This window comes from Acomys russatus, chromosome 8, assembly GCF_903995435.1.
Source record: "Acomys russatus chromosome 8, mAcoRus1.1, whole genome shotgun sequence".
NCBI lineage: Eukaryota > Metazoa > Chordata > Mammalia > Rodentia > Muridae > Acomys > Acomys russatus.
Genome location: NC_067144.1, coordinates 69,592,109 through 69,616,249, shown reverse-complemented (window position 1 = coordinate 69,616,249; position 24,141 = coordinate 69,592,109). Strand labels below are relative to the sequence as shown.

At 39.5% G+C, this 24,141-nt stretch overlaps 1 protein-coding gene across 1 annotated transcript in view; it reads left to right on the top strand.

Moving 5' to 3' along the window:
* Window positions 1–24,141, top strand: part of Paxbp1 (PAX3 and PAX7 binding protein 1) — a 29,782-nt gene extending 5,641 nt beyond the window's left edge. The window contains exons 3-18 of the mRNA XM_051150190.1: window positions 1,109–1,285; window positions 2,097–2,318; window positions 2,763–2,866; window positions 3,813–4,030; window positions 4,558–4,747; window positions 8,403–8,526; window positions 11,870–11,969; window positions 12,053–12,168; window positions 13,626–13,825; window positions 14,782–14,926; window positions 15,625–15,746; window positions 16,361–16,437; window positions 17,046–17,112; window positions 19,084–19,230; window positions 21,271–21,425; window positions 22,801–24,141. Coding sequence (XP_051006147.1) covers window positions 1,109–1,285; window positions 2,097–2,318; window positions 2,763–2,866; window positions 3,813–4,030; window positions 4,558–4,747; window positions 8,403–8,526; window positions 11,870–11,969; window positions 12,053–12,168; window positions 13,626–13,825; window positions 14,782–14,926; window positions 15,625–15,746; window positions 16,361–16,437; window positions 17,046–17,112; window positions 19,084–19,230; window positions 21,271–21,425; window positions 22,801–22,918 — 2,282 coding nt within the window. The 3' untranslated portion in view covers window positions 22,919–24,141. The remainder of the gene's footprint in view (window positions 1–1,108; window positions 1,286–2,096; window positions 2,319–2,762; window positions 2,867–3,812; window positions 4,031–4,557; window positions 4,748–8,402; window positions 8,527–11,869; window positions 11,970–12,052; window positions 12,169–13,625; window positions 13,826–14,781; window positions 14,927–15,624; window positions 15,747–16,360; window positions 16,438–17,045; window positions 17,113–19,083; window positions 19,231–21,270; window positions 21,426–22,800) is intronic.

The following is a 24,141-nucleotide window of genomic DNA, read 5'->3' as shown; positions in this document are numbered from 1 at the left end:
GCAGGGCCTGGAAGAACAGCATCTTTAGTCATGCCGAAGAGGATGGTCTGAGTTCTCTCAGCCCGCAGCTGCTGCATGTGGGGAGGGCAGCATCCGAGGAGGAGGACATGCTAGCAGTCTGGGAAGTGACACATGGAGGAAACAAAAGCTTCTTTCCTTTTCGAATAGTTCCACTCAACTCTGTAATTTGTACTCATTGCTTCCAGAATGAGCATTATCTAGGTCAGTGGTTCACGGCCTAAAAGCACTTGATTTTCTTGATTTTTGCCTAGAACAAGTGAAAGTAGAAATTCGGTTAGTTCTCAGTATTATAAATCAAGGACAGTTTGTCACAAAGATGGGCAGAAATAGTATGTATATAGTCGTAAGTCAAACTTCAGCTCAGACCACATGTTAAAATGTGGCCTTTCCAGGGCTTCCTCCCCGCTGTGTCTTGTAATCTGTAGTTTGTCTCTGTCTCAGTTCTGGGCTCACAGAACTACCAGGTTTTCTGTGCTTCTGGCACAGCCTTCAACCCTGAGTTGTGACAGAGGCAGGCTTGTACAGTGTAAGTGTCATTGTTGCTGTCTCTTCTCCCTGATGATGGGTAAAAGGTCAGATTTATACAGTCATTTAACCACCAGAACTTTCTTGAAGTGTGAACAGGCAGAGGTGAGATGGCTCACCAGTTAGAGCATGTACTGCTTTTACAGAGGACCTGAGCACAGGCGGCACTCGGGATTCAGTGCCTCTGACCTGAGGGCACCTGTACTCACGTGCACGTGTCTGTGTGCAGACGTGCACCTCTGTGCATAGTTGCATAGTTAACAAATAAAAGTACATTCTAAAAAAATACTGTTACCAGTGAGATTTTAGAGGAAGATACGTATAAATTTTGATAAATTTACCAACTATTTCACAAAATTAACTAAAATGTAATTATATCCCTGTTTCCTCTGTATTACCCTTACCAGACTTGTCTACTGTGATATTTCATATTTATGCTTGAGTTTTTAAGTACTAGAGATAATGTACATTTTAACGGATTGAGCTCATGATTTAATAAGTGCCTTGATAGTTATGACTTTCTTTTTAAAATATATTTTAATTACTCTTTTCAAAAATTCAGATGACCAGCCTCTGGACAAGACATGTCATGTTAAGGACACAAACCAAGAAGATGGAGTTGTTGTTAGTGAGCACGGTGAAGACGAGATGGACATGGAGAGTGAGCGGGAGGAGGAGAAGCCCAAGGCCGGTGGTGCCTTCTCCAGTGCTTTGTCGTCTTTGAATGTTCTTCGCCCAGGTGTGTGTTGACAAGTGTCTCGGCCCTCGGGCTAACTATGACAGAAGTGCTGTTTGTAATTAGGACATCTTTTTAAGGCAGATTGCTTTTATATTTGCAAATGTTGAAAATAGAACCAAAAGTTTTCTAGTTTTCCCAAGTTTGCTATTACTTAAAAAATACTTTAAAAGTTATGTACATTTATGTGTATCTAAATGTGGGTATGTTTGTGTGAGTACAGGTACGAGGGTCCGCTGGAGTTACAGGTAGTTATGAGCTACCCGTGTGGGTGACAGGAATCAGTCTCGGAAGAACAACCATCTCTTCAACCCCTCCTTAGTGAAACAGATGGGCTCAGGGGAACGCCAGATGTTCCTAAAGATTTCTCTATCTCAGGCTGTTTCTCCTTCAACCCCTCTACCAGATAAAGACTAACTCTTTGCAGATGCTACAGGAAAACAACTAGTTGCTGTAATATTTATGTTTATACTTCCTTTATAGTTTCTTAAAGGAAATAGCTTGCAAATCTATACATTACTAGCTAATTAGTTTTAAAATCAGTGCCTTAAGTGGACAACTTTAAATTATGAGGAAATACTGCTTATGTTTATAAACAATTAAAGATGCCTGTGCTGGGCTGGGCAGTTGTGATTCAGTCTGCACACCAGTTCCTCAGTCAGATTGCACGTAGAGTTTAGGAAGGCACCAGTAGCCAGCGTGACTGTCATGCTGCTAAGACTGTCTTGGATTATTCTACTCTTCCTGTTTTCAACAAAATAAACGTCATACCCCTGGTGTTTCTATGTTCATAATTCTTATTACTTATTTCCAGGAGAAATTCCAGATGCAGCTTTTATACATGCTGCAAGGAAAAAGCGCCAGATGGCGCGGGAACTGGGAGATTTCACTCCTCATGATAATGAGCCTGGTAAAGGCCGCCTTGTCAGAGAGGATGAGAATGACGCCAGTGATGATGAAGATGATGATGAGAAACGTCGTATAGTTTTTTCTGTGAAAGAAAAGTCACAAAGACAAAAGATTGCTGAGGAAATAGGTAACTTTACGAGTCTTGGTGGCTGCAGCGTGTAAATGCTGATCCAGCACTGACATTTACGTTTAACTGCTCTGTCTTAGGGACTGTTCTTGTCTGAGTACAAGGATGTTCCATGGCTGATACTTACTCAACATCTTTTTGGTAACCAGAATTAAGTACTTTCTGTATATAAGTATATAATTGTTGAAGTATTCCTAAGCTATGAGTTTTGTGTTTCCCTTTGTAGAGTTGAGGTCAACCTTAAAAGAAATTAAGAAACCAAAGAACGTCAGTGTACCACTAATGACTGCTTTAGCTTTAAAGTAGGGTGCCATCATTAGAGCAGGCTAAGTCGGGAGTGTATGGAGGAAGATAGTGGGCATGTGGGCGGGTCAGTGCTTGTGACCAGCGCAGGGTCTTTTCCTTCCTGCTGTTGGATGTTGGTTTCTTTTGTTCGGGTTGCAGGTATTGAGGGCAGTGATGACGATGCGTTAGTGACTGGAGAACAAGACGAAGAACTCAGCCGGTGGGAGCAGGAGCAGATTAGGAAAGGAATTAACATCCCTCAGGTAAGAAGACTTCAACTTAGAAAGTGAGAACAGAAGTAGGTAGGGTTTTTTGTTATTGTTAAAGTGGAAACAGAGTCCATATTGAATATCATAGTAAAAAACTTGCATGTGCTTATGTATATTTATTAGGCCTTTAGAAGAAACTGCTTCAAATTTTTCTTTTTGTAGTCAGCATGGTGGAGAAATGTCCATTTTCTCAAGCTAGTCTTTGAGCAGCAGGGTCTGGAAGCCCATTACAAAGGCACAGTCAAGAGTCAGCAGGCGGCCCGGGCCATGCTCAGTGATGGGCTCTCCTGCACTTGTGGTGCCTGCTGAAATTACTGCCCTGAGCCAGATGGTGGGGCTTTTGTTGATGCCTCTGTTTTAATGTTGAAGACAGGTCTTTCGAGTATGCAAACTAATAAGATTGATTAAAAACCCCTTCCAGAGTTATTCCAGTCCTGTGTTCTGTAGCGGCAGGAGAAAGTTGCACAGTGTGCACTTATTTGTCATGTTGAGAGCAGAGTATAGAGGAAAGACTTGGGCTAGCTGCAGTCCTAGCTGTAAACTTTTGTTGCCTGTTTGTTTTCTGACTGTAGGGGAGTCACTTATCCTGATACAGAATGTTACCTTGATACAAAATGTTACCTGGATCATAAATTTATTTCCATTTCTAAACTCTGAGAAACTTTTATTTTAGTCATTAGAATTAAAATCACTGAATTTTACCAAGATCTAAGAATTTATACAACCCTATGTTCAGTTACTTACTTTAACTACCTGTTTAGGAACAGTATAATTTTTGCTGATGTTTTGTTTGGTTGGTTTTGTTTATAACTCTAAAGGGGTGTGTGTGTGTGTGTACATATATATGTGTGTGTGTGTGTGTCTACACACACACACACACACACACATATACACATTTAAGTTTAGCTATTAGTTTTTTCATACATTCATTTCTTTGCAGGTTCAAGCAAGTCAGCCCACTGAAGTGAATATGTACTACCAGAACACCTACCAGACAATGCCTTATGGTGCATCCTATGGCATACCTTATAGTTACACAGCCTATGGATCATCAGATGCCAAGTCTCAAAAAACAGATAATACAGTCCCTTTCAAAACTCCCAGTAATGAGATGGCTCCCGTTACTATTGATTTGGTAAAGAAACAGCTTAAAGACAGGTAGGGCAGATCAACTTCTTAAAGACCTGTCTGCTAGCTTTCTGGTCCCTCAGGCACCCTGTAGTCTGGGGTAGCAGATGCAGAATGCCGGCAAAGAAGACCCACTGGCCCACCTTCAGAAGCTAAACGAAGATGACATCATGCTTGGTTCTGTTACCTTCTTGGATTACTTCTGTGGAAGCCTCAAAGTTATTAAAATGCTGCTCCATGAGCTTGTCGAAGACAGTGCTGAGTTTGCACCTCTTGGACTCTGAAAGTGTAGTCAAGAGATGGGGGGAGACGCAAAGCAGGAAATTTTGGTTAGCCCACCAAATAACTATGTGAAGCCTGTAAACTGCCTTTTTTTTTTTTTAATTCTTTTTTTTTTTTTTTTTTAAATAAGAAAAACAGTACAGACAAAAAGATGCATTCCAAATATTTTTATGTTCTGGTACTGGAACTAAAATGCATTATAATATTGCAAGAGTCCTGACAATATTGAGTTCCAGATGTAAATGTGTTATATTTATCCTTCTTTTGTTCTTAAGGTTGGACTCCATGAAAGAGTTGCACAAAACCAATCGACAGCAGCATGAAAAACATCTGCAAAGCCGAGTGGACTCCACCAGGGCTATTGAGAGATTAGAAGGGTCTTCTGGGGGTATTGGTGAACGGTATAAATTTTTGCAAGAAATGCGAGGGTATGTCCAAGACTTGCTTGAGTGTTTCAGTGAAAAGGTAAGAATGCAAAAATACTAATATCTTTGAATAAGGCAAAAATAGGGAGGCCTAGATGGCTTTTTGTAGAGCATCTTGTAATTCCCAGAAAATACACACTCAGTTTTAGAAGCGCTGAAGGCATGTCTCATTTCCTTATCTCCATTAGTTGAGGGCATCACAGTGCTTCATACAAAGCAAAAGAGAGCGGCTCAGAGCACGTGTCTACAACTGAGGAGTTTGTTTCAGTTGTGTTAGATTACTGCCCTGCACTGAGCTGATAGAAGAAAAGAGATTCATCTAATAATTTTTATTGGGTTTGTTAGTTTTTTTGTTTTGTTTTTTGTTTTATGGCTCAGGTGTAAGTTTATTTTTATACAAAATTTTTCAGTAACTGTAAACATGTAACTATTGGTACAATGCATGACAATTCTTGGTAGCTGTGCTTTTTCATACTAGTATTATGGTGCTATTTCTGTTACTGGTTCTCAGCTTCATTCATTTCAGAAGCCATTATCATACATTTTTATTCATTGAACATTTTTTATTTCTTGTGAAATTCATTGCTTTAGTACGGCAATTGATAAAATCTTTTGAATACATGTAAAAAGTAGTCGCATATGCTAGCTTCTCAATAACTTCCTATTTTTCTGTCTGTCTTAAGATAAGTATTCCAGACATGTCATGCTCAGACTTGTACAATAATAAATAAAAATTTTTAAGAGGTAGGAGGAAGAGCAGCAAGATGGCTCAGCAGGTAAAGATGCTTGTTGTTCAAGCACCTTTGTAAAAATAGGAGAAAATTGACTTAGTAGTTGTCCACAGTGGTAGGAGCATCCACAAACATGATGCATGCGTACATATAATTATAAATTAAAAATGGATGTCTAGCTGATGGGCTGGTTTGTAAGCATTCATTCACTTCACCTTTTAAAAAATATTAAAATTATGGTCCTTAAATATTTTCTCTTAGAATCTCCTGATTGTAAGGCACATTTTTATTATTAACTAGGTTTTTTTTTTGTTGCATCTGTAAGTATAAAGTTTAGTTGTTTTGTTTGTTTGTTTGTTTGTTTTGTTTTTTTTAATATTTGCTTCCATATAATAAAATCAAAGGCTCGCAAAAGAACAGTTAGGCAGACATTTCTTTCCGATGGATCTTAGTTCAGTTGTGTGGTCAAGTGTAGCATGGTAGCATCATCCTACACTGTGGCACTTAGCCTGGTGTGCTGTAGTGTGCAGTTCCTGGAGAAGCACCTGCACTGTGGCAGTCCTTGCTGGGCCAGGACGGAAGTATGAGCTCAGGGTTCTGCTGAGCAGGGACTGGGGCAAGGCTGCAAGTTGGGCCTACGTGGCAGAGCCAGCTAGAATCAGGGTCTTTGTCCTCAACAGTACTGTATGTGTCGGAAGGGTCTCTGGGGCCTGCTTCTTCGAGTGTCTTGTCTGTCGCTTTGTAGTACAAGCTTCAGCACTCAGAATGCACACATAGTGCTTGCTAAAATAAATAAAGCTAGGTTATGCCATCCCTGCAGCATTAAGAACAACAGGTAGGACACAGTCTCTCTTGCTGATTTATTAGTGTGCTTTCTCTCCTCGGTGCCGTGTTCCTGGAGAAGCCGACTTCAGGTGGTGATGTTTGGCCAGAGTCACTTAGATATTTTTGTAGTACATGGGAAACCTTATATACTGAATATGTTTTCAATAAAAGGAGCAGATAGTCCTGTATTTCAGAGATGTGTACTTCATTCTTACATCCTCATATGCATGCATTCAGTTGTATGTGCTTCTGAATGAAGATATCATGAGTTGTCATTCTTATAATATTTAAAGATGAAAATGTAAAAGTGGGGATAATTGAATAGATATGAATGTTATATTTAGTTATGCTATATAAATATTCTTTCAGAGTAAGTTAAACAATACTTTTTTCCTCTTTTTGAAAGTTAGATTGATTTTTAAACTTAAATTATTTGTTGGTCTTATAAAAAAAATAATTTATTTTTATTTTTCCCCTCCAGTCATCTTGTTATGCTTTTCATTTTAAATTTGCTCCTAAATTACTATATTACTATAGTAATAGTGAAAGTTACTAATTAGGAGAGGTTAAAGAAACTGTCATGGTGCAGATTCGAGATAAGTTAATGTTGGGAACTTTGAAAGAAATCTAAAAGTGAGTTTTAAGCTTTAGGTCCCAGAGTTGTCTTCAGAGCTTTAAGAAAAAGATAGTTCTTTATGATGCCAGCACAGCCTTGAGCTCTCACAGTAGGGAATGTGCTCTGAGACTAACAGCCTCGCATGGTGTTAAAAAGGAGGTCACTGGGGTACTGGTGAGAAGTGTAAGCCACAGGGGATATGGCAGTCATTGGGAAATAAAAATCTCAGAATAGATAGTGACGTTGGACTACAGAATAATCATTGCTGATTTAGGGACATTGTTGCCCATGGTGTGGCACATTAAAGAACCTTTAGTATGAACCATTCTGTGAACACTTGACACTTTCTCAATGGAACCATACAAAAATAAAAAACGGATCTATTACTGACATCTATGTGTGTCACCTCCCTCTTTTGTTTTCCACTTACAGTCTGTTCCATTCAGGAAACTGCTATAACACTTGGTGCCAGTACTTTCAAGCTCTTAATTAGTGTCTTTTCCAATTGTACTAGCCACCAGGAAACTAGAATTTCTGTTTTCCTTAGGTGTGTGTAGTGGTCCTTAGTATTTTGTGAAAGTTTCATAGCATTTGGTTGTTCTGTAAGGTATTTATAAAGAAAGATGTTCTGGTTTTTGAACATTTAGATGCTGTGTTCTGTAGTCTTTTATTCTTTTTGTACTAAGTTAATTAGCTAGATGTGTTAAGTTGTAAATTTTGTTGACATTGAAAGCTGGTAATTTATGTGAAAATTTTATTATAAAATGAAAACTTAAACATTTGCTAGGAAGAGACATTTTAGATTTGATTTCAGAACTAGTTAGCAATAGCTAGATATTTTATTTACTCTTTTAGTTTAGTTGTAAAATAAAGTTGCAGAATAGTGTGGCATTATTGTAGGGTACTTTATGGGAGTGAGGACAGAGCAACATGAAATTGGACAGTTGAGAGACTTGTTACCTATCATAGAGCCATTGTAGCAGGTTAGGCACAGCACAACAGTCATTTAAACCAGAAAGTTTATCCAGTGTGGTATGTGCGTGTAAATGCAGCATTTAGGAAGATGAGGCAGGGAGCCAGCTAGGGCTCTTATTGAGTTCTAGACCAGCTGAAGTCACATAGATTTCATCTTCAAAAATGAACAAAAACAGAAAAAAAAAAAGAAACCTACATGTTGCCGGAAAGTTATAAACTTAGAATAATTGTAAATACTCAGATTTCCTCTGAAGATAAAGCATAGAAGCTTGACGTCTCTTTACTTTTTCTATTAACATGGAAACATTGCATTTATTAAGTTAACTTCTGCAGTGATAACCTGGCCCTGGACATTTAGCTTTGTACACAGCTTGCAAGAGTGATGCTTCCTTACTTACAGAGTGATTCGCTGTTCTGGTCTTGTTGGGGACTCGTGCTTATTTTGTCCATAGAGAGTACTTTTTCAGAAAACCGGAAATAGCATGGAACCCTCAGATGAGTAAGCAACTGAGGAGTTTGGTGTTACGGAGTGTGTTGTATTTTTACAGGTGCCACTGATTAATGAACTTGAATCAGCAATACATCAGCTGTACAAACAGCGAGCTTCCCGCCTTGTCCAAAGACGACAAGATGATATTAAAGATGAATCTTCGGAGTTTTCAAGCCATTCAAGTCAGTCCATCTTGAAGGTTTTTATTTTTCATTAAACAACCTTGTTTACTTAGTGCAGCCTAATTGAAAATTACAGACTTTTCTCTTTTAAAAATTTTCCTTGTTCATAAGTTAGATAGACCTAAAAATTGTTGCACATGTACTTGGATTATGTGTAAGGAAGTGTGACCTAACCAAGAAGCTGGAAAACGTGCTAATATTCTGTCATTGTGCTCTCCCCTGGATGTGCTTTTTTCATCAGCCTTCAAAGCACGTCCAATACATGATGAGCATTTGTCTTAGAGCCACTATCTCTGACCCTAACTGGCAGCCCACCCCTACCTCTAATTTCATTCTGTTTATGACACTGATACAAATACTGTAAGAGATACTGAGTTTAGGGTCTTGGAAGTTCTGAGGGAAGAAGCAGGGAGGAGGATGTTTTGTGCAGCACACGATAGCTTCAAGATTAGAGTTTGGTGCCAATCCCCTGAGTAAAGCAAATAACTTTGTGTTTGTTTTTAAATGTGCTTCCCCCGTCCCCCGTTCCCCACCCCCATGCCCCCTCCCCCCACCCTAGTTTGCTGCATATACATATTGTGTATTTGGGTTTTTTATTTTGTTTTGTTTAGTTAGCTAATAATGTCTGCAATTTTTGAAATTTTGTAGAAAATATAAACTTTGAGTTATATTACTTATGACATGAATTGTGAAAAGAATTCAAAATTAATTGGAAACCTCTTTAAATCCCCATAGTTAAGATTCTTTAGCCAGATGCCTTAGAAACCCTTTTAACTCCATTTCTCTCATTGCACTCCACAGGGGGTGGTCTGATGGGAGTTTTCTTATGTGGGTTTCTCATGGTTTCCTTTGCCCTCTCTTTGTGCCTGTGCTAGCAGTCTTTATGTACCGCTGTTATCTGATGTGCTCATTTAAGATGCAGATCTTCCGGTCCTTCCTATGGAAGTCTGCGTGTTAAACAGCTGCTCCAGATGACTCAGAAGGAGCCTGTGCTGCTCTTAGAGCAGCGCACAGCCTAGACTCCCAGCCAGGCGTTGGCTCCTCCTGTTTGTCTGATGGGTGTTGGAGAGGCGTACAGAGAAGATGCTGGGGCCCTCAGATCGGACCCGTGGCTTTGGCCTGGGTTTCTGTAGAAGTTTAAATCCCATCATTGACATTGGGCACCTAGATGATGCGTACATCCCTCCCAGCTCACAGAGAGCCAGATTTCGGGGGCAGATTACAGGTAACCATGCACTTCTAAAGGAGGTGGCTCCCTCCTACATGGAGTGCTGTAGTCATGCAGCACACTCACTGACCTTGCCGTCTGTGAGCTGCTGTTCAGAGTAGGAGGCTGATTAGTTACCTGGAATTTGAAGTGATAGTTACGTGATGTATGTAAATTAGACTGAAAAAAATGGAAAATATTGGGGGAAAAGTGAAAAAACACCTATTTTTGAGGGATATAGTTGACAGAGATTTAAGGAAATTTTCCTAAGACACAAAGGAATCAATCCATTGTCCCTTTTTAAAAAACTGAACAGTGTCAGATTCATCTGTTTAGATTGTAAGCTCTTAGTCACAGCTATTTTATATAGCTTTTACAGAAATGAAGGAAGCCGTATCTTGGTTCTTTGATCCTCATTTACTAAGCTTTAGGAGAGTGTATGTCCTACTATCAGCAATATTGAGGGAAGAGTAAAAAACAGTAGCTCTAGAACAGTGTACAGATATTGAAAAGCAAAAATCTCCATGAAAAAATCTCCATGAGCTTTAAGTGATGCCATTCATTGTATGTGTGTCTGTCCTCCCACCAGTCCCTTGTTTTGTTTTGTTTGTTTTGCTGTTCAATAACTGTTCTGTGTTTTCCAGAAAGTCTTAAGTAGACATGAGGGACTTGCAGAAGACAGTTTTCCTTTCACCCTGTATTCTAAGCAGCAAGTTTGTAGAGCCACTGACATCTGGGGTCTCTAAAGAAAGAGTTGTCACTTTATCCATGATCTAATGGAAGCCCCTCTTAGTTCTCACATGTGCACATAGAGCTTCCATTCTTCCTTTTCTTTTTCTTTTTCTTTTTTTCTTTTTTGTTTTTTGATGTTGCTGTTGTTTTGTTTTTTGAGACAGGGTTTCTCTGTAGCCTTGGCTGTCCTGGACTCGCTTTTAGACCAGGCTGGCCTCGAACTCACAGAGATCCACCTGCCTTTGCCTCCTGAGTGCTGGATTACAGGCGTGCGCCACTGTGCCCAGCTCTTGCTTTTCTTTTCAAAACAAGTTTTGTTACTGTTTTAAAAATGATATGGGTTTGAGTGTGTCTGTATGTGGGTATGTGCACATGAGTGCAGGTGACCTTGGAAGTCAGAGACATAGAACCCTGTAGCTGAAGTTGACAGGGTATTGTAAGCATCCCCGTGTGGGTACTGGGATGCAAACTTGGGTCTTCTGCAAGAGCAGTGTGCACTTTTAATGCTGGGCCATCTTTCCTGCCCTAATATTATATCTCCTATACAAACAAGCACTTAACTATCACCAGAAAGGCCGAAGAGACTGAGGGAACAGATGTGCTGGTCTCAGTATTGGGACCTCAAAGCTAATTTCTAGCTTCTGGGAGATAATTTGTGGGGTCTCTCCCATTTCACATGTGGTGCTGGGGGTTGGACCTAGGCACTAGCAGCTGGCCTGTATCTTTAGCCTAGGCAGTCTCTTAACCAAGGATGCGTACTGTGAAGAAAATAACAAGAACCACTGGTTTGAAACTAAAGCTGTGATGCTGGAATACAGACTTAAACAGGAGAGAGTTGGAAACTAACGGTAGCATAGTGCCATGGAGTTTTCAGAAAGAGGACTAGACTGTTATTAAGAGGAATTAGAAAGTGACGAGTTTCCCTACTCAGCATGAGCTGTCCCCAGTGCTGACTGCTCTAGGAGTTATGGTAAAGCAACTCCCATAGGCTAAGAGAGCGTAAACTGCTAATGTCTTCCTACACGTTTCCCTGCTGTCATTGTACATCGCTCATCTTTCTTAAAAATACTGTTTCTTCCTTTGCATGAGAAATACAGATTTTTTCATTTGTTTATTCATTTACTAGGATAAAGCTAGTCCTGTTATTTAGAGACAGAAATAGTAAGCCCAGGAGTAGATGTACTTGTAAAAATCATTGTTTTAATTCTTCTATTTTTTTTCTCCTGGAAACTCAGTAACTCCAAGATTTGTTCTGTACTAAAAACCTATCTAGTTTGCCAGTCATTGCCGAATCCTGCTGTTGGAATGAGCAGGCAGTCTATCATAATGGCTTGTTCTGTGCAATTTCTTTCCTCATGATTGTTGAAGGAAGATTGTTAATTCTAAATATTTGTTGTTTTACAGATAAAGCTCTGATGGCACCAAATCTTGATTCCTTTGGACGTGATCGGGCACTGTATCAAGAACATGCAAAACGCCGGATTGCGGAGCGGGAAGCCAGGAGGTGATTCTGAAAATACTCTTTGTTTTGTTAGGGAAGCTGGAATCTCTTTTATCTAAATGCAGAAATCAATCTTCGTTACCTAGGACTCGCCGTAGGCAAGCCAGAGAGCAAACCGGTCAGATGGCAGACCACCTTGAAGGCCTTTCCAGTGATGACGAGGAGACTTCCACAGACATTACTAATTTCAACCTGGAGAAAGGTGAGACTCATCAGATTGTTCTCTGCTTGGCTGTGCTTTAAACGTTCTTTACTTTTTACTAAAATTTTTTTAAATGTCCATTTATTTATTTGTGTGTATGTCTACATCGCTCCATGGCCTTAGGGAGGCCAGAACAACTTCAGAGCGTTAGCTCTTCACCATGTGAGGCTCCAGGCATTAAACTCAGGTCGTCAGGCTCAGGGGCAAGAGCTCTTACCTGCCGGGTTAGAATTTTTGTGTCTTCTATAGTAAGTGAGGTTCTACTTTACGTCCTTTTTCTTTTATTACTAAATATAGTTCTCAAAAATAAGAGTTAACAGTTTGCTAGGAGATTTAACTCATAGTGATTTTGGTCCTCAGAGCCTATGGTTACTCTCCTGAAGCTGTCTGGTGTGACTCTTAAGGCTGGACAGTTGGGTAGCAAGGAGCTCTCAGCCTGGAAAGAGCCCCCGGGAGAGCAGTGTGGACTTTCAAGCAAGAAGAGTAGTGGTACAGCTGTCTGCTGGGCATTTCTATAGTGCACCCTAAATAACCACTGCCGATCTGTCTCCCCCCTACCCCACACGCACACACACTAGGGATTGAATTTATGTTCTTACACGTGCTAGGCAACTGAGCTGCCACTGAACTAGTCTCAGCCTTTTGAAAGTACATTTGAAGACAGTCTCTCTAAGTTGCCCAGACTGACCTTGACCTTGTGATCTGCTTGCTCTAGCTTCCCTGTTAACAGGCCTAATTTCTCTGACTTGTGGGGTTTTTTGTTTGTTTGTTTTGATTTTTGGTTTTGTTTTGTTTTTAAGATTTTACTTATTTATTATTAAGAATGCAGTGCTCTGCCTACATGTATACCTGCATGCCAGAAGAGGGCATTGGAACACATTATTGATGGTTGTGAGCCACTATATGGTTCCTGGGAATCGAACTCGGGACCTCTGGAAGAGCAGATAGTGCTCTTAACCTCTGAGCCATCTCTCTAGCCCTGACTTGTGGTTTTTTAAACAGAGTCTTGAAGCCCAGGCTACCTTCAGCTCATTCTGTGCCCAAACTGACTTTCAACTCATTACCTAGTCAAAGATGCTTTTGAGCTCCTGGTCTCCTGCCTCCACTTCCTAAATACTGGGAATACAGGTGTGCTGCTCTACCATACCTAACTTCCAACCTTTATATAGTGAACATTTTGGACATGTGGAAATTTTGAGAGAACGATGATGCCCAGCATTGGTCCATCATCCAGATTGAAGATGCTGACATTTTACTGCTTTGCTTTGTCTCTGTGTGTATGCGTGTGTGTCACTGCCCATTTGGAAGTGGCTTACTGTAGACACCTTGACACTACTCACAAAGACTTGGGGACACAATTCAGTTCTCCATCTGCACCGTTAGCTGCTGAGCCATCGCACCAGTGAAACATGGTAGTTTTCTGCTGCTTTAAAACTTCATTTGTAACTTTGTTCTAGATCGCATTTTGAAAGAGTCCAGCAAAGTTTTTGAAGATGTCCTTGAGAGTTTCTATTCAATTGATTGCATTAAAGCACAATTTGAAGCATGGCGTTCAAAATACTACACATCCTATAAAGATGCTTACATTGGTCTTTGTTTGCCAAAACTGTTCAACCCTCTCATCAGACTGCAGCTCCTCACCTGGACTCCTCTTGAGGTGGGTGTTTTCTACCACTGTTCAGAAGCAGTATAGCTTAGGGTTAGGGTACTTTATGCCTTAAAGGCTAGGGAGGGAGATCCAGTATAATCTATAATCAATAAGATAGACTGTATCTGATATTAATGTTTTAAATAGGTTTTTAAAATCTCAGTTTTTATAAAATTTTATTCTTAGTGAAAACTATATATTAATGCTGGGTTATGAGCATGAATAGCAAGAAGCTGGTCTTTTTTCCTACGATAACTTGGACCCTCATGGGAAAGTACAGTAGGGCAGGTGTAAAATGAGGACTTGAGCTAAGTGATTATGAAAAATGAAAAGGGTGAACTAATTTGTATGAAGATGGAGTCAGGAGAGCCTGTTGTCTGGTGTATGAGAGTGAAGAGTAGAACTGACTACTTTGCACCTTGTGTTAGCAGTTATGATTGGGTCTTAGTTACCAACATGGTGAGTCTCAGTACTTGATTGATAGGAATGAATGAGATGAGTCAATGATAAGGAACAGGGGATTTCAGTGAATCTATTAATAAGCTAAAGAAATTGCAACTCCAGAAACTGCTTAGTCCCCAGAAAGTGTCACCTCTAGTAGACCTGTGCATGTGTCTCGGTAGACTACAAAGGCTCAAGGTTCTGTGGGTTGGAAGTCTCTTATTTAGCTTCCTCTGTCCACCGCTATTAGCTTTCTTGGCCTTCTTGAATACCCTTTGCTGTCCCAGCATCACAAAATTGCTGTGTCCCATTGGGATCCAAGCTGCTGTGTGTACTGTCCTGAGCTAGCAGTTTACTTCATCTGTGATTTCTTTTAATGATCCTGGCCCTGTGCCCCTTCTGCCTCATCTGAAAACAGTGTTTTGTCATTTTGTCCAGTGCTTGCTTGTTAGTAACTTCTAACATGGCTGAAAGCAGAAGTAGACACTGTTTTAAATGATGGAGTAACCTTTTTAATGTTATAGGCAAAATGCCGTGACTTTGAAAATATGCTGTGGTTTGAATCTCTGCTGTTTTATGGCTGTGAAGAACGAGAGCAAGAGAAGGATGATGTTGACGTGGCTCTGCTGCCCACCATTGTGGAGAAGGTCATCCTTCCCAAGCTGACAGGTAGCTGTCAGGAGGGGCTCGGCATAGTGGGCTTCTCAGATGTGCTTAGAGTTCTTAGTCCAGTGACTGTGTCATCACAGACCTCACATGATCAGTGTCAAATACCACATGGCCCAAGGATGGTAAAGGGAGGAAAATGCTTAGCTTGAGGCTTGAAGACCACTCTGCAGGGACCTGGATTTGGGAGTAAAAGCTCATCAGTAGGTTGGTTTTAAAGACTAAAGATAGCTTGATGACAAACTGAATAGATACCTTAGGTAGTCATACACATCAGTTTTCTTTAATTTCTTGAAAGATTAGAAATTAGTGATGCAGGAACCTATTTTTAATCAAAAAATAAAAATGAAACCCAGGTAGAAGCTTTGGTTGTCTAGATATGATCTTGTGTTTTCCTTGAGTAGTGTGAGTAAGCATGCCTTGCCTCCCTCTCCACACAGGAGACAAAGGCGGACCAGGCACAGTTGCTGCACTTCTGCAGTGCCCGCAGCTGGTAGGCAGGGCATTGCTGTGAATTGAAGGCCACCAAGGGTTTCTCTAAAAAGAAAAAAAAACTTGTCCTTTTTTTTAAAGGACAAATTCTGGGGTTTCTGTTACAAAGCACAAAAGTAAATACTGGTATTTATAACCAAAGAACTATCCAACGTTAAAAGTAAGCTGCGGTTTTTCTACATTTTAACATCTTGTCTCTTGTTTATTAGTGATTGCTGAAAACATGTGGGATCCCTTTTCTACAACACAGACTTCAAGAATGGTTGGAATCACTCTAAAATTAATAAATGGCTATCCTTCAGTAGTCAATGCAGAAAATAAGAACACACAGGTAAGGTTTTTTTTGTTTTGTTTTGTTTTTTTGTTTTATTTGTTTGTTTTTTTCCTGTTGAAAAGGAGCCAGGGTTTAAAAGAATGAATGGTTATTCTAAACCAAACATGGGTCTGATTTTCCTAGTAATTACTGTAAGAGAAAATATTCCCAGGGTAATCTGCGCTGTATATACAATTAAGCTGGACTTTCAGTGGTACAAATCTCTATGGAAGAAAGATGCCAAGTCACATAGCTCACTTCTAGTTCCACCAGTCAAGCATCCCAGTAAAAACTGCTTTAGGGGACGATAGAAAGCAAAACTACTAGATTAATTCATGATTGGTGGTTGAAATTTAAATAGCATATTTTTAAGTGGCTGGAGACTCCTATGGTTAACCCCCAGATGTAAAATTGCTGCTCTCACTGAGCTGATGGGGTAAGCCTTTTTTCATTGAATTTCAACTAACCTTATTTTGAAAATAGACTGTTGATTTTAAATCTTTATATACTAGATTTGGAGTTGAAAAACTGACAAATGGCTGTATTGATTAGTAATTGTTGAGAAGTTATCTGGTAGAGTTGTAAGTATTAAAATTATTTAACATAATTCAAATATTCTTCTAACTCTGTAGGTATACCTTAAAGCACTTTTATTGAGGATGAGAAGAACTTTAGATGATGATGTATTCATGCCCCTGTATCCCAAGAAGTAAGTAATGCATACAAACATGAAGGGTAACATTTCATACTTGCTTTCAGAGTCTAAGCTAGAAAGTCAGGGTAGCTTGAAATGCAAACTTTACCTGTATAGTATAAAATTACCTCAGAAAAATTGACGGAATTGATCTTTTGAACAGAATAAAGCAAATATTGCTCTTTGTTCTTTCTTAGTATCCCAGAATTCAGTGTTGTTGTTTTGGTTCCATGGGTGTATTTGCTTTCTTTGGGCTGCTGACTTGCTCACTTTTCCTTTTCCTTTTCTTTTCCCTCCTTTTTTATCTCCCTCTTTCCTACCTCTTCAACTTTGCCTCTCCTTTTTTTCCCTTCTATTCCTCTCCCCTTCTCTGTCCCTATCCCTCTCTCTCTCCATGCTGCTCTCTCTAGCCCTGGCCCTCTCTCCTTTCTCTCCCTTTTTTCTCTCTCTATCCCCACTGTGTGTTGCTTCTAAGATAAATGCCAAGCAAGCATTTTGCCTTGAGGCTCACCCCAGTTTAACACTGCTGCATGAGTTTTCTCATCCTGTTTACTTGTAGACATTCTTGTTGATAGGAATTTACTTATAAAATATTTGACTGTGATTTATTTCTCTTCTTTTAGTGTCTTAGAGAACAAAAATTCTGGGCCTTACTTATTTTTTCAGCGTCAGTTTTGGTCTTCTGTCAAGGTATGTATTCATAGATCAACTAAAATAGATAATTTTTTGGACTTCATGTACTATATTTTGAGAGAATTATTGTTTTTTTTTATTAACTTAGGTTTATGTCTGTGTGAAATACAAACCTTCATTTTACAACCAAATATTATCTCAAACATTTCAGTTTGATATTCTTACAGGAAAGTTTGAAAGTAAGGCCCATGTAATCTCACAAACTGCTTAACTGTAAGTCACAGCTTAATACACAAAATAATGTGTTCAGCAACTGTAACAGCAGCTTCTCTCCTGAGGAGAGTACAGCACTGGCTGAGACAGAAGCCTTCTGCGTGAATTTATAGTGCAGTCCACTTGGCAGGCAGATGGCAGACAGATGACTCCAGCTGTAGTAGCAATATCTCCCCCACCCCCAGGGAGCTCAGGGTTTGATGGGAGCTCAGATGGGCAAGTCTACTGTCTTTGCAGTAGGAGGTTCTCTCCTCTCCAGGCAGTGATCCTGAGATTACAACACAAGAGGAGTTAAATAGAGTCCAGGCAAAGGATAGTGGGACAAGTACAGGGTGGCCAGGGTTAGGGAAGCAAAGTCATCTGAGGCGTGTCTTTATCCTAAAGGCTAGAGGAAGCTGTCAAATTCTGTCTGTCCCTTTCTCCTTTGCTATAATTTACACACATTTGCTCTTTATGTGGGTTTTCATAAAGTACATTGTCACCACTATCAAAATGGAAGACACATGTCGCTAAAATTTGCTTTGTAGTTTAGCCCACTTCTGACCGTCTCCCAATCTGTTTGTGTTCTGTGGTTTTCTTTTCAGGGATGTTTTATTTGTGGAATTACACAGTAGGGAGCCGTTTGAGTCTGGCTCTTCTTGAGGAGTGTTTGAGATTCATTTGCGTTTTACGTTATCAGTGGTTCGTTGAAGTATGTTGAGGGCGATGATAATGCAACTCCTTTCTGTTGCTGTTAATTGTGCCACAGCCTTTATATTGAAGCCCAGAAGGCCCTGTCAAGCAGACACTGTCACTGTCATTCTCTGTATAGGCCAGGAGGCACAGTCTGACCTTCACTGGTATTCTATTGGTAGCATGAGATGGCAATCTAGTTCAGACCAGTCTGCCTTTGAATAGCTCTTGTTAACAGGTTCTGCAAGAGAGTTAATTCTGAATACCAAGCCAGTGTGTGTGTGTGTGTGTGTGTGTGTGTGTGTGTGTGTGTGTGTGTGTGTGTTATGGAACTCTGCTTTAAAAAGGTGGTCTAGTATGCTTGCTGGCAGTCACTGCAGTCACTGGAGTGAAGTAACTACAGAGTGCAGAAACATGATAGTGGCTTAGATTCATGCAGTTAGAGAAAAGGACAGGTTGGATGGAGGTGGCATCAAAGTACTTGACAAAGAGGCCAAGACTGAGCTGTGTGCTTCTTGCCTGCGCAGTTGGCTACATAGAGAAGGCTGCCATTTCCTACATTGAGAAATAGTGGGGAACTAGACATTGTTATGGTGGGGCAGGATGAGGCTCCCAATTTATAACAGTGTATTTCCTTTTATACATGTTACGCATGAGTAGCTTCAGCTGTCCAGAGGTTGTGACTCAGTACAGACGTGGCGCTTTGTCATCTGTGCAGTGTGGGACTCAGAGATAAAGCATCTCTAGCCGTTGTAAGGGGTCCATGGTACCAGGTGATCTAAGAGATAGAATTGCCTGAAAGTACCATTTGCATTGGCAGAAAATGATATCTGTGTGTGTTTAGTATGGCATCACTAGCTACATGTTTCCATCCAAGGTTTAGCTAACTAATAATGTAAAATTCAAGAATTCTTATGGTGTAGTATAGTGTAGATACTTCACAAGTATTTATTAATGCTTTGGCAAGGCAGTCATCTGTCTATTTCATTGGTGGCTTACTGTGGAACTAGTTTACTTTGTACTTAATAATGGTTGCTTGATATTGCCTCTGAATACTACGTTTTTTTTTTTTTTTTTTTTTAGCTACTGGGAAATTTTCTTCAATGGTATGGCATTTTCTCAAACAAAACTCTTCAAGAATTATCAATAGATGGCTTACTAAACAGATACATTCTCATGGCTTTTCAGAATTCAGAATATGGAGATGACAGCATCAGAAAAGCTCAAAATGTGAGTTGAATAAACATACTGTAGTTTAAAGCATACACATCAAGGCAAGGTCAGCTTCTTTGTCTGAGGAAGAGTAGGAGGAGTTTATAAAACTCCTTTGACAGTTGGACCGGCTGTAGCTAATAATTAAACTGCCCAGGTAGTCCCAAACATTACTTTTTTTTTTTAAACCCAAGAAATAGACAGTTAATCTTAACCAAAAGGCCAGAAAATGATACATGAAAGTCTATTTGTCTGTATATATGGTTCTGTGAGTGTTTTATAGATAATTATGAAATTTTTATTTTAGGAGTAAATTTTCTTCATGGTTGGTTGTTTTGAGCAGTTTAGAATAACTGCTTTTTTTTCTTGTCACTTAAATAATTTTAACTGGGGGAGGACAGGGTGGTGCACACTTTTAACACAGCACTCAGAAGGCAGAAGCAGGACAATCTCTTAAATTCAAGGTCAGCCTGGTTTATAGAGAGTTCCAGGACAGACAGGGCTACACGGAAAAACAGCCCTGTGTCGAAAAACAGACAAACAGAAATGAAAGAATTTTAATACTGTTGGGCGTTCTACTTATAATCATGGCTTACACAATTTGATAGTTTTAAATTTATTTTTACCAATCACTAACAGTTACAACAATCATTAAATTAATATAAATTTGCTAGTAGTAGTTTTTTGGGGTTTGGGGATTTTGGTTTTTGTTGTTGTTTGATTGATTTGGTTTGGTTTTTCAAAGACAGGGCTTCATTCTGTAGCTCTTCTGTCTGGGATGGAACTAACTCTGTAGACCAGGCTGGCCTCACACTCACAGAGATTTGCCTGCCATCCGCCTTCTGAGTGCTGGGATTAAAGGTGCGAGTAACCCATGCTAGGGCAGTATTTATTTATTTGTTTGTTTTTAACTTCAGAACTTCAGCAGACTAAATCCCTGACGTGTAGCCTCACTACCTCTATTTTTGAATATTTCCTACAAACCTGAACGTTACTGCTCATGACCAGAACCGAGAAGGGCATTCACACCAGCACTGTACTGCTGCCTAGTCCTTAGTGACCCATTCAGTGTGCATTGTCAGTTATGTAAAGCATTCTTCACTCACAGAAAAAACACCCAGTTATTTAATTAGCAAGTCTCTTTAATCTAGAAAGTGCTTCTTTTTTTTTTTTTTTTTTTTTTTTTTTTTTTGACCTTTACAGCCTTGACATCTTGGAAGGTGACTGGCCAATGATTCTGTAGTGTGCTCTGGGTCTGAGTGGGTCTGAGGTCTCCATTAGATTCAAGCTCTGCATCTTTGGCAGAGATTGCTTGTATACTCCCTGAGTGTGTGCTTACCCCTGCAGCTCTGCATCTTTGGCAGAGATTGCTTATATACTCCCTGAGTGTGTGCTTACCCCTGCAGCTCTAAAAGGGAGCGCTTGCTTTCTTGAATGAGACAGGCCAGAAGGTCGCAATCCCTGGTTACTGGGCTAAGGTTCCTGCTGCATGCTAGATCTCTGGTGTATACATTCTAATCTTACTGTGGGCTAACTGAGTTCCTACAGCCAACATGGATGCCACTCACTAAAATATTCAGGAAAGAAGTGACTATAGTACCATATTTCTATATGTGTTTTTATGAGGGAGACTTAGTTTGTTTGAGTCACATTGGATACTTGAAAAAAAAAAAAAAAGGCAACCAATTATTGTATGTCTATTTAAATACTTGGCAGATTATCTTGTTTTGAGTGTCTGGGCCATTGTGAAAACTCAGACATTGGCTGGGCGGTGGTGGCGCACGCCTTTAATCCCAGCACTTGGGAGGCAGAGGTAGGCTGATCGCTGTGAGTTTGAGGCCAGCCTGGTCTACAAAGTGAGTCCAGGACAGCCAAGGCTACACAGAGAGACCCTGTCTCAGAAACAAACAAACAAAAAACCTCAGACATTGGCATAGTTAATGTGAGAAGCCAGGTCCTTAGAAGGATGCCATGTAACAGTGAGTCACCCATCATTTAACTTGAGCTTTTTGACATTTTCGTTCTGTTTTAACTGTTTTATTTGCACCTTCTACATAGGTGATGAACTGTTTCCCCAAACAATGGTTTATGAATCTGAAAGGAGAAAGAACTATTTCTCAGTTAGAAAATTTTTGCCGATATCTTGTACATTTAGCAGATACAATTTACAGGAATAGTATTGGATGCTCTGATGTGGAAAAAAGAAATGCAAGGTAATTTTTTTCCTTGTAATTAAATGATAATCTAGAGTTTCTTCAGTTATCAGATACAAAATAATTAAGTGAAGTCGTTTTATCCTGTTTCTTTATTGTTTTAACAATTTCATAATATGCTTTTATATGTAAAATATACTGTGATTATCTTCTCTTATATTGTACATTTACTTAGTGTTTACAAACCTACCAAAATACACAATTTTTTATTTGTAATTTTATTTCCTTTTTTCCCATTAAATTTGGAAGCTTTTAGAGAAAGACTTACAGTAAGGGCCATGTCTCAGACCAGTGAGTAAACTTATGTTTTATCTCTTTGAAGACTTGAAAGATTCAGAGTTTTAGGAGGTTTCATTGTGTAGATGTAAAGACTGGAAAAATGGGCCCTGAAGTGGAGTCTCTATTTTAATAGAGTGGACTAAAAGCTATCTCATGATTGTTTTGGGAACAACTTATGTCTAATTTTCATGAAAAATTCCTGGGAAGGAGCTTGAACACAGGTGTGCAATCTCATCTCATTAAGAGGCTGAGGCAAGAGACTCCAGTTCACGGCCCACATGTGCTTCAGAGTGTGCTCAGGGACAGCCTGGGCAAGTTGTAAACCTTGCTTGACAGATAGCATCACAGCTGCAGCTTGTTAGACATGCGTTCTGCTGTCCCTGTACTGTATAGCCCTACAGTGGGGCTCAGCGATGTCTGCTTCCTCATCCTTCCAAGAATTCTGATGTTACTCCCCCAGAGTTTCTTCAGTAAGGTTCAGTGACTTAGGGCAGGGCTGAGAAGGAAAGCAGTGTTGGGCTTTATTGAATTAATTTTAAAGGAGTTGAAGTTTGGCTCTTCATGGGTCGATGATGAAATGAAATGGAGTTTACTGTTTGCATTGTGTTCCAGAAGGCCAGGGACTATGGAGAGAGAGCTCCCAAGGGGTGTGGGCTCATACTGTTTCTTCTAGATATTGATCAAAAATACCTAAATGAAGTTGCTTTCTGTTTAGAAATGAGTTTCCTGTCTCTGGGCCAGTCGTTTGAATATAAGTTTTGTTTTATATCAATAAAGAAAAGATCAAAAAAATTTCCCATATGTTTTGAGAGTAGAGTACACATCTGCCATAGTGCATGTGTGGAACTGAGAGGACAGCTTCCAGGGTTTGGAGATCCACTCCACAATATCTTTGATGGCAAGTGTCTTTACACAGCGAGCCATCTTGCCAGCCCTTTAGGTGGTTTAAAACATGCTGCAGCTTTCATGTCTTGTTCTCCATATTTAACAATGTATGCCTGGAAAAGTTATCTTGCAGAGTCTCTAAGGTAGTTATAAAATCAAGAACAAATTCTATCTCAATATAGTATTACAATTTTTTTTTTTTCTCTCTTAGGGAAAACATAAAACAAATAGTAAAACTTCTTGCAAGTGTTCGGGCTTTGGATCATGCTGTGTCTGTTGCAAGTGACCACAATGTGAAAGAACTTAAGTCTCTGATTGAAGGAAAATAGATCTATGAGACCAAAAAGTGTGTGCTTTCTTACCATTCCTAGTGTGTAAATTTTGTATATATGTACAGTTTCCTAAACTGTAAGATACTGATTCTTGTTTTAATACAAAAACATTATATTAATACTGTGTCCTTAAATGTGATTTCTTCAGAATGAATGGAATTCAGATTATTTCTAGGCATCTATGGATGTTTTCCTTACTGCCTGTCATATTTTGTTTATGGAAGTATTTTGTATGGTCATTAAATTAACTCCGTTTATGTGCCCTCTATAAATAATGTGTGTTCAGTGTAAATTGTGTAATTATGCATATATTATATGTGTGTATATTTATTCTACCATGGATTTTCATGCTGGAAATTTGTGGTATGTTTCTACAGAGGAAGATTTCTAACAGCAGAAAATTACCCAGTAACAATTGTCTTAGGGAAATAGTGCACTGCTGCAACAGAAGGGCTGGCAGGTGATTACGTTCACACCCCACATCGGCTAGCGTTACTGTCATGGTAGCTGTGCTGCCTTAAAATGAGAGCTGATCTGCAAACATTGTCATTAAATGAGTGTGGAACTTCTGTGAATCTGCCTTGGAGGCAAATGTGGGTTTAATATGTGCTCGAGGTAATATATGCAAAAGAGTTTGGGGTAGGGCGTCACTTTAGTTTTTGACAATAAGCCCAGAAACTAACTTGCATGGTTTCGGCTGACTGTCCTTTCTCATTCATGATTTTATTCCTTGCCCAGCTTATAGATACATGCATTTCTGTAGTCTGTCCTGTTTTAAATCCCACATATGTGAGTTATATATGCAATAAAGAACATGCCTTGCTGATTAGACACACCCAGGCAGTTTACTGTCCATGGTCTTCTGTAATGTTTATACCACATTGTAAATACTCAGAGAAACTTGTTTTAAAGTTAATGTTTTCTGATTCTGTGATTTTTCAGAAGAAGAACTTTTTAGAAATTAAGGACTATCATTTGATAAATATATATATATGTAATTAAGCTATAGTCGAGCATTAAATTAATTTTCAAATATATCCTTTGTTGTATTTTGCTGATGACTAAGTTTAGAGCATTTCAGATGATTCATACAGTGAGGCTGTTAGCAGGTCAGTGTGTACTTGCATAGGACAGTGCTGTGCCCTCCTTTCTCCATCAATTTTGTGTTTCTTTCAGGAACATGTCTTATCTCCACACATCATTGTAGACAAGGTTTTATT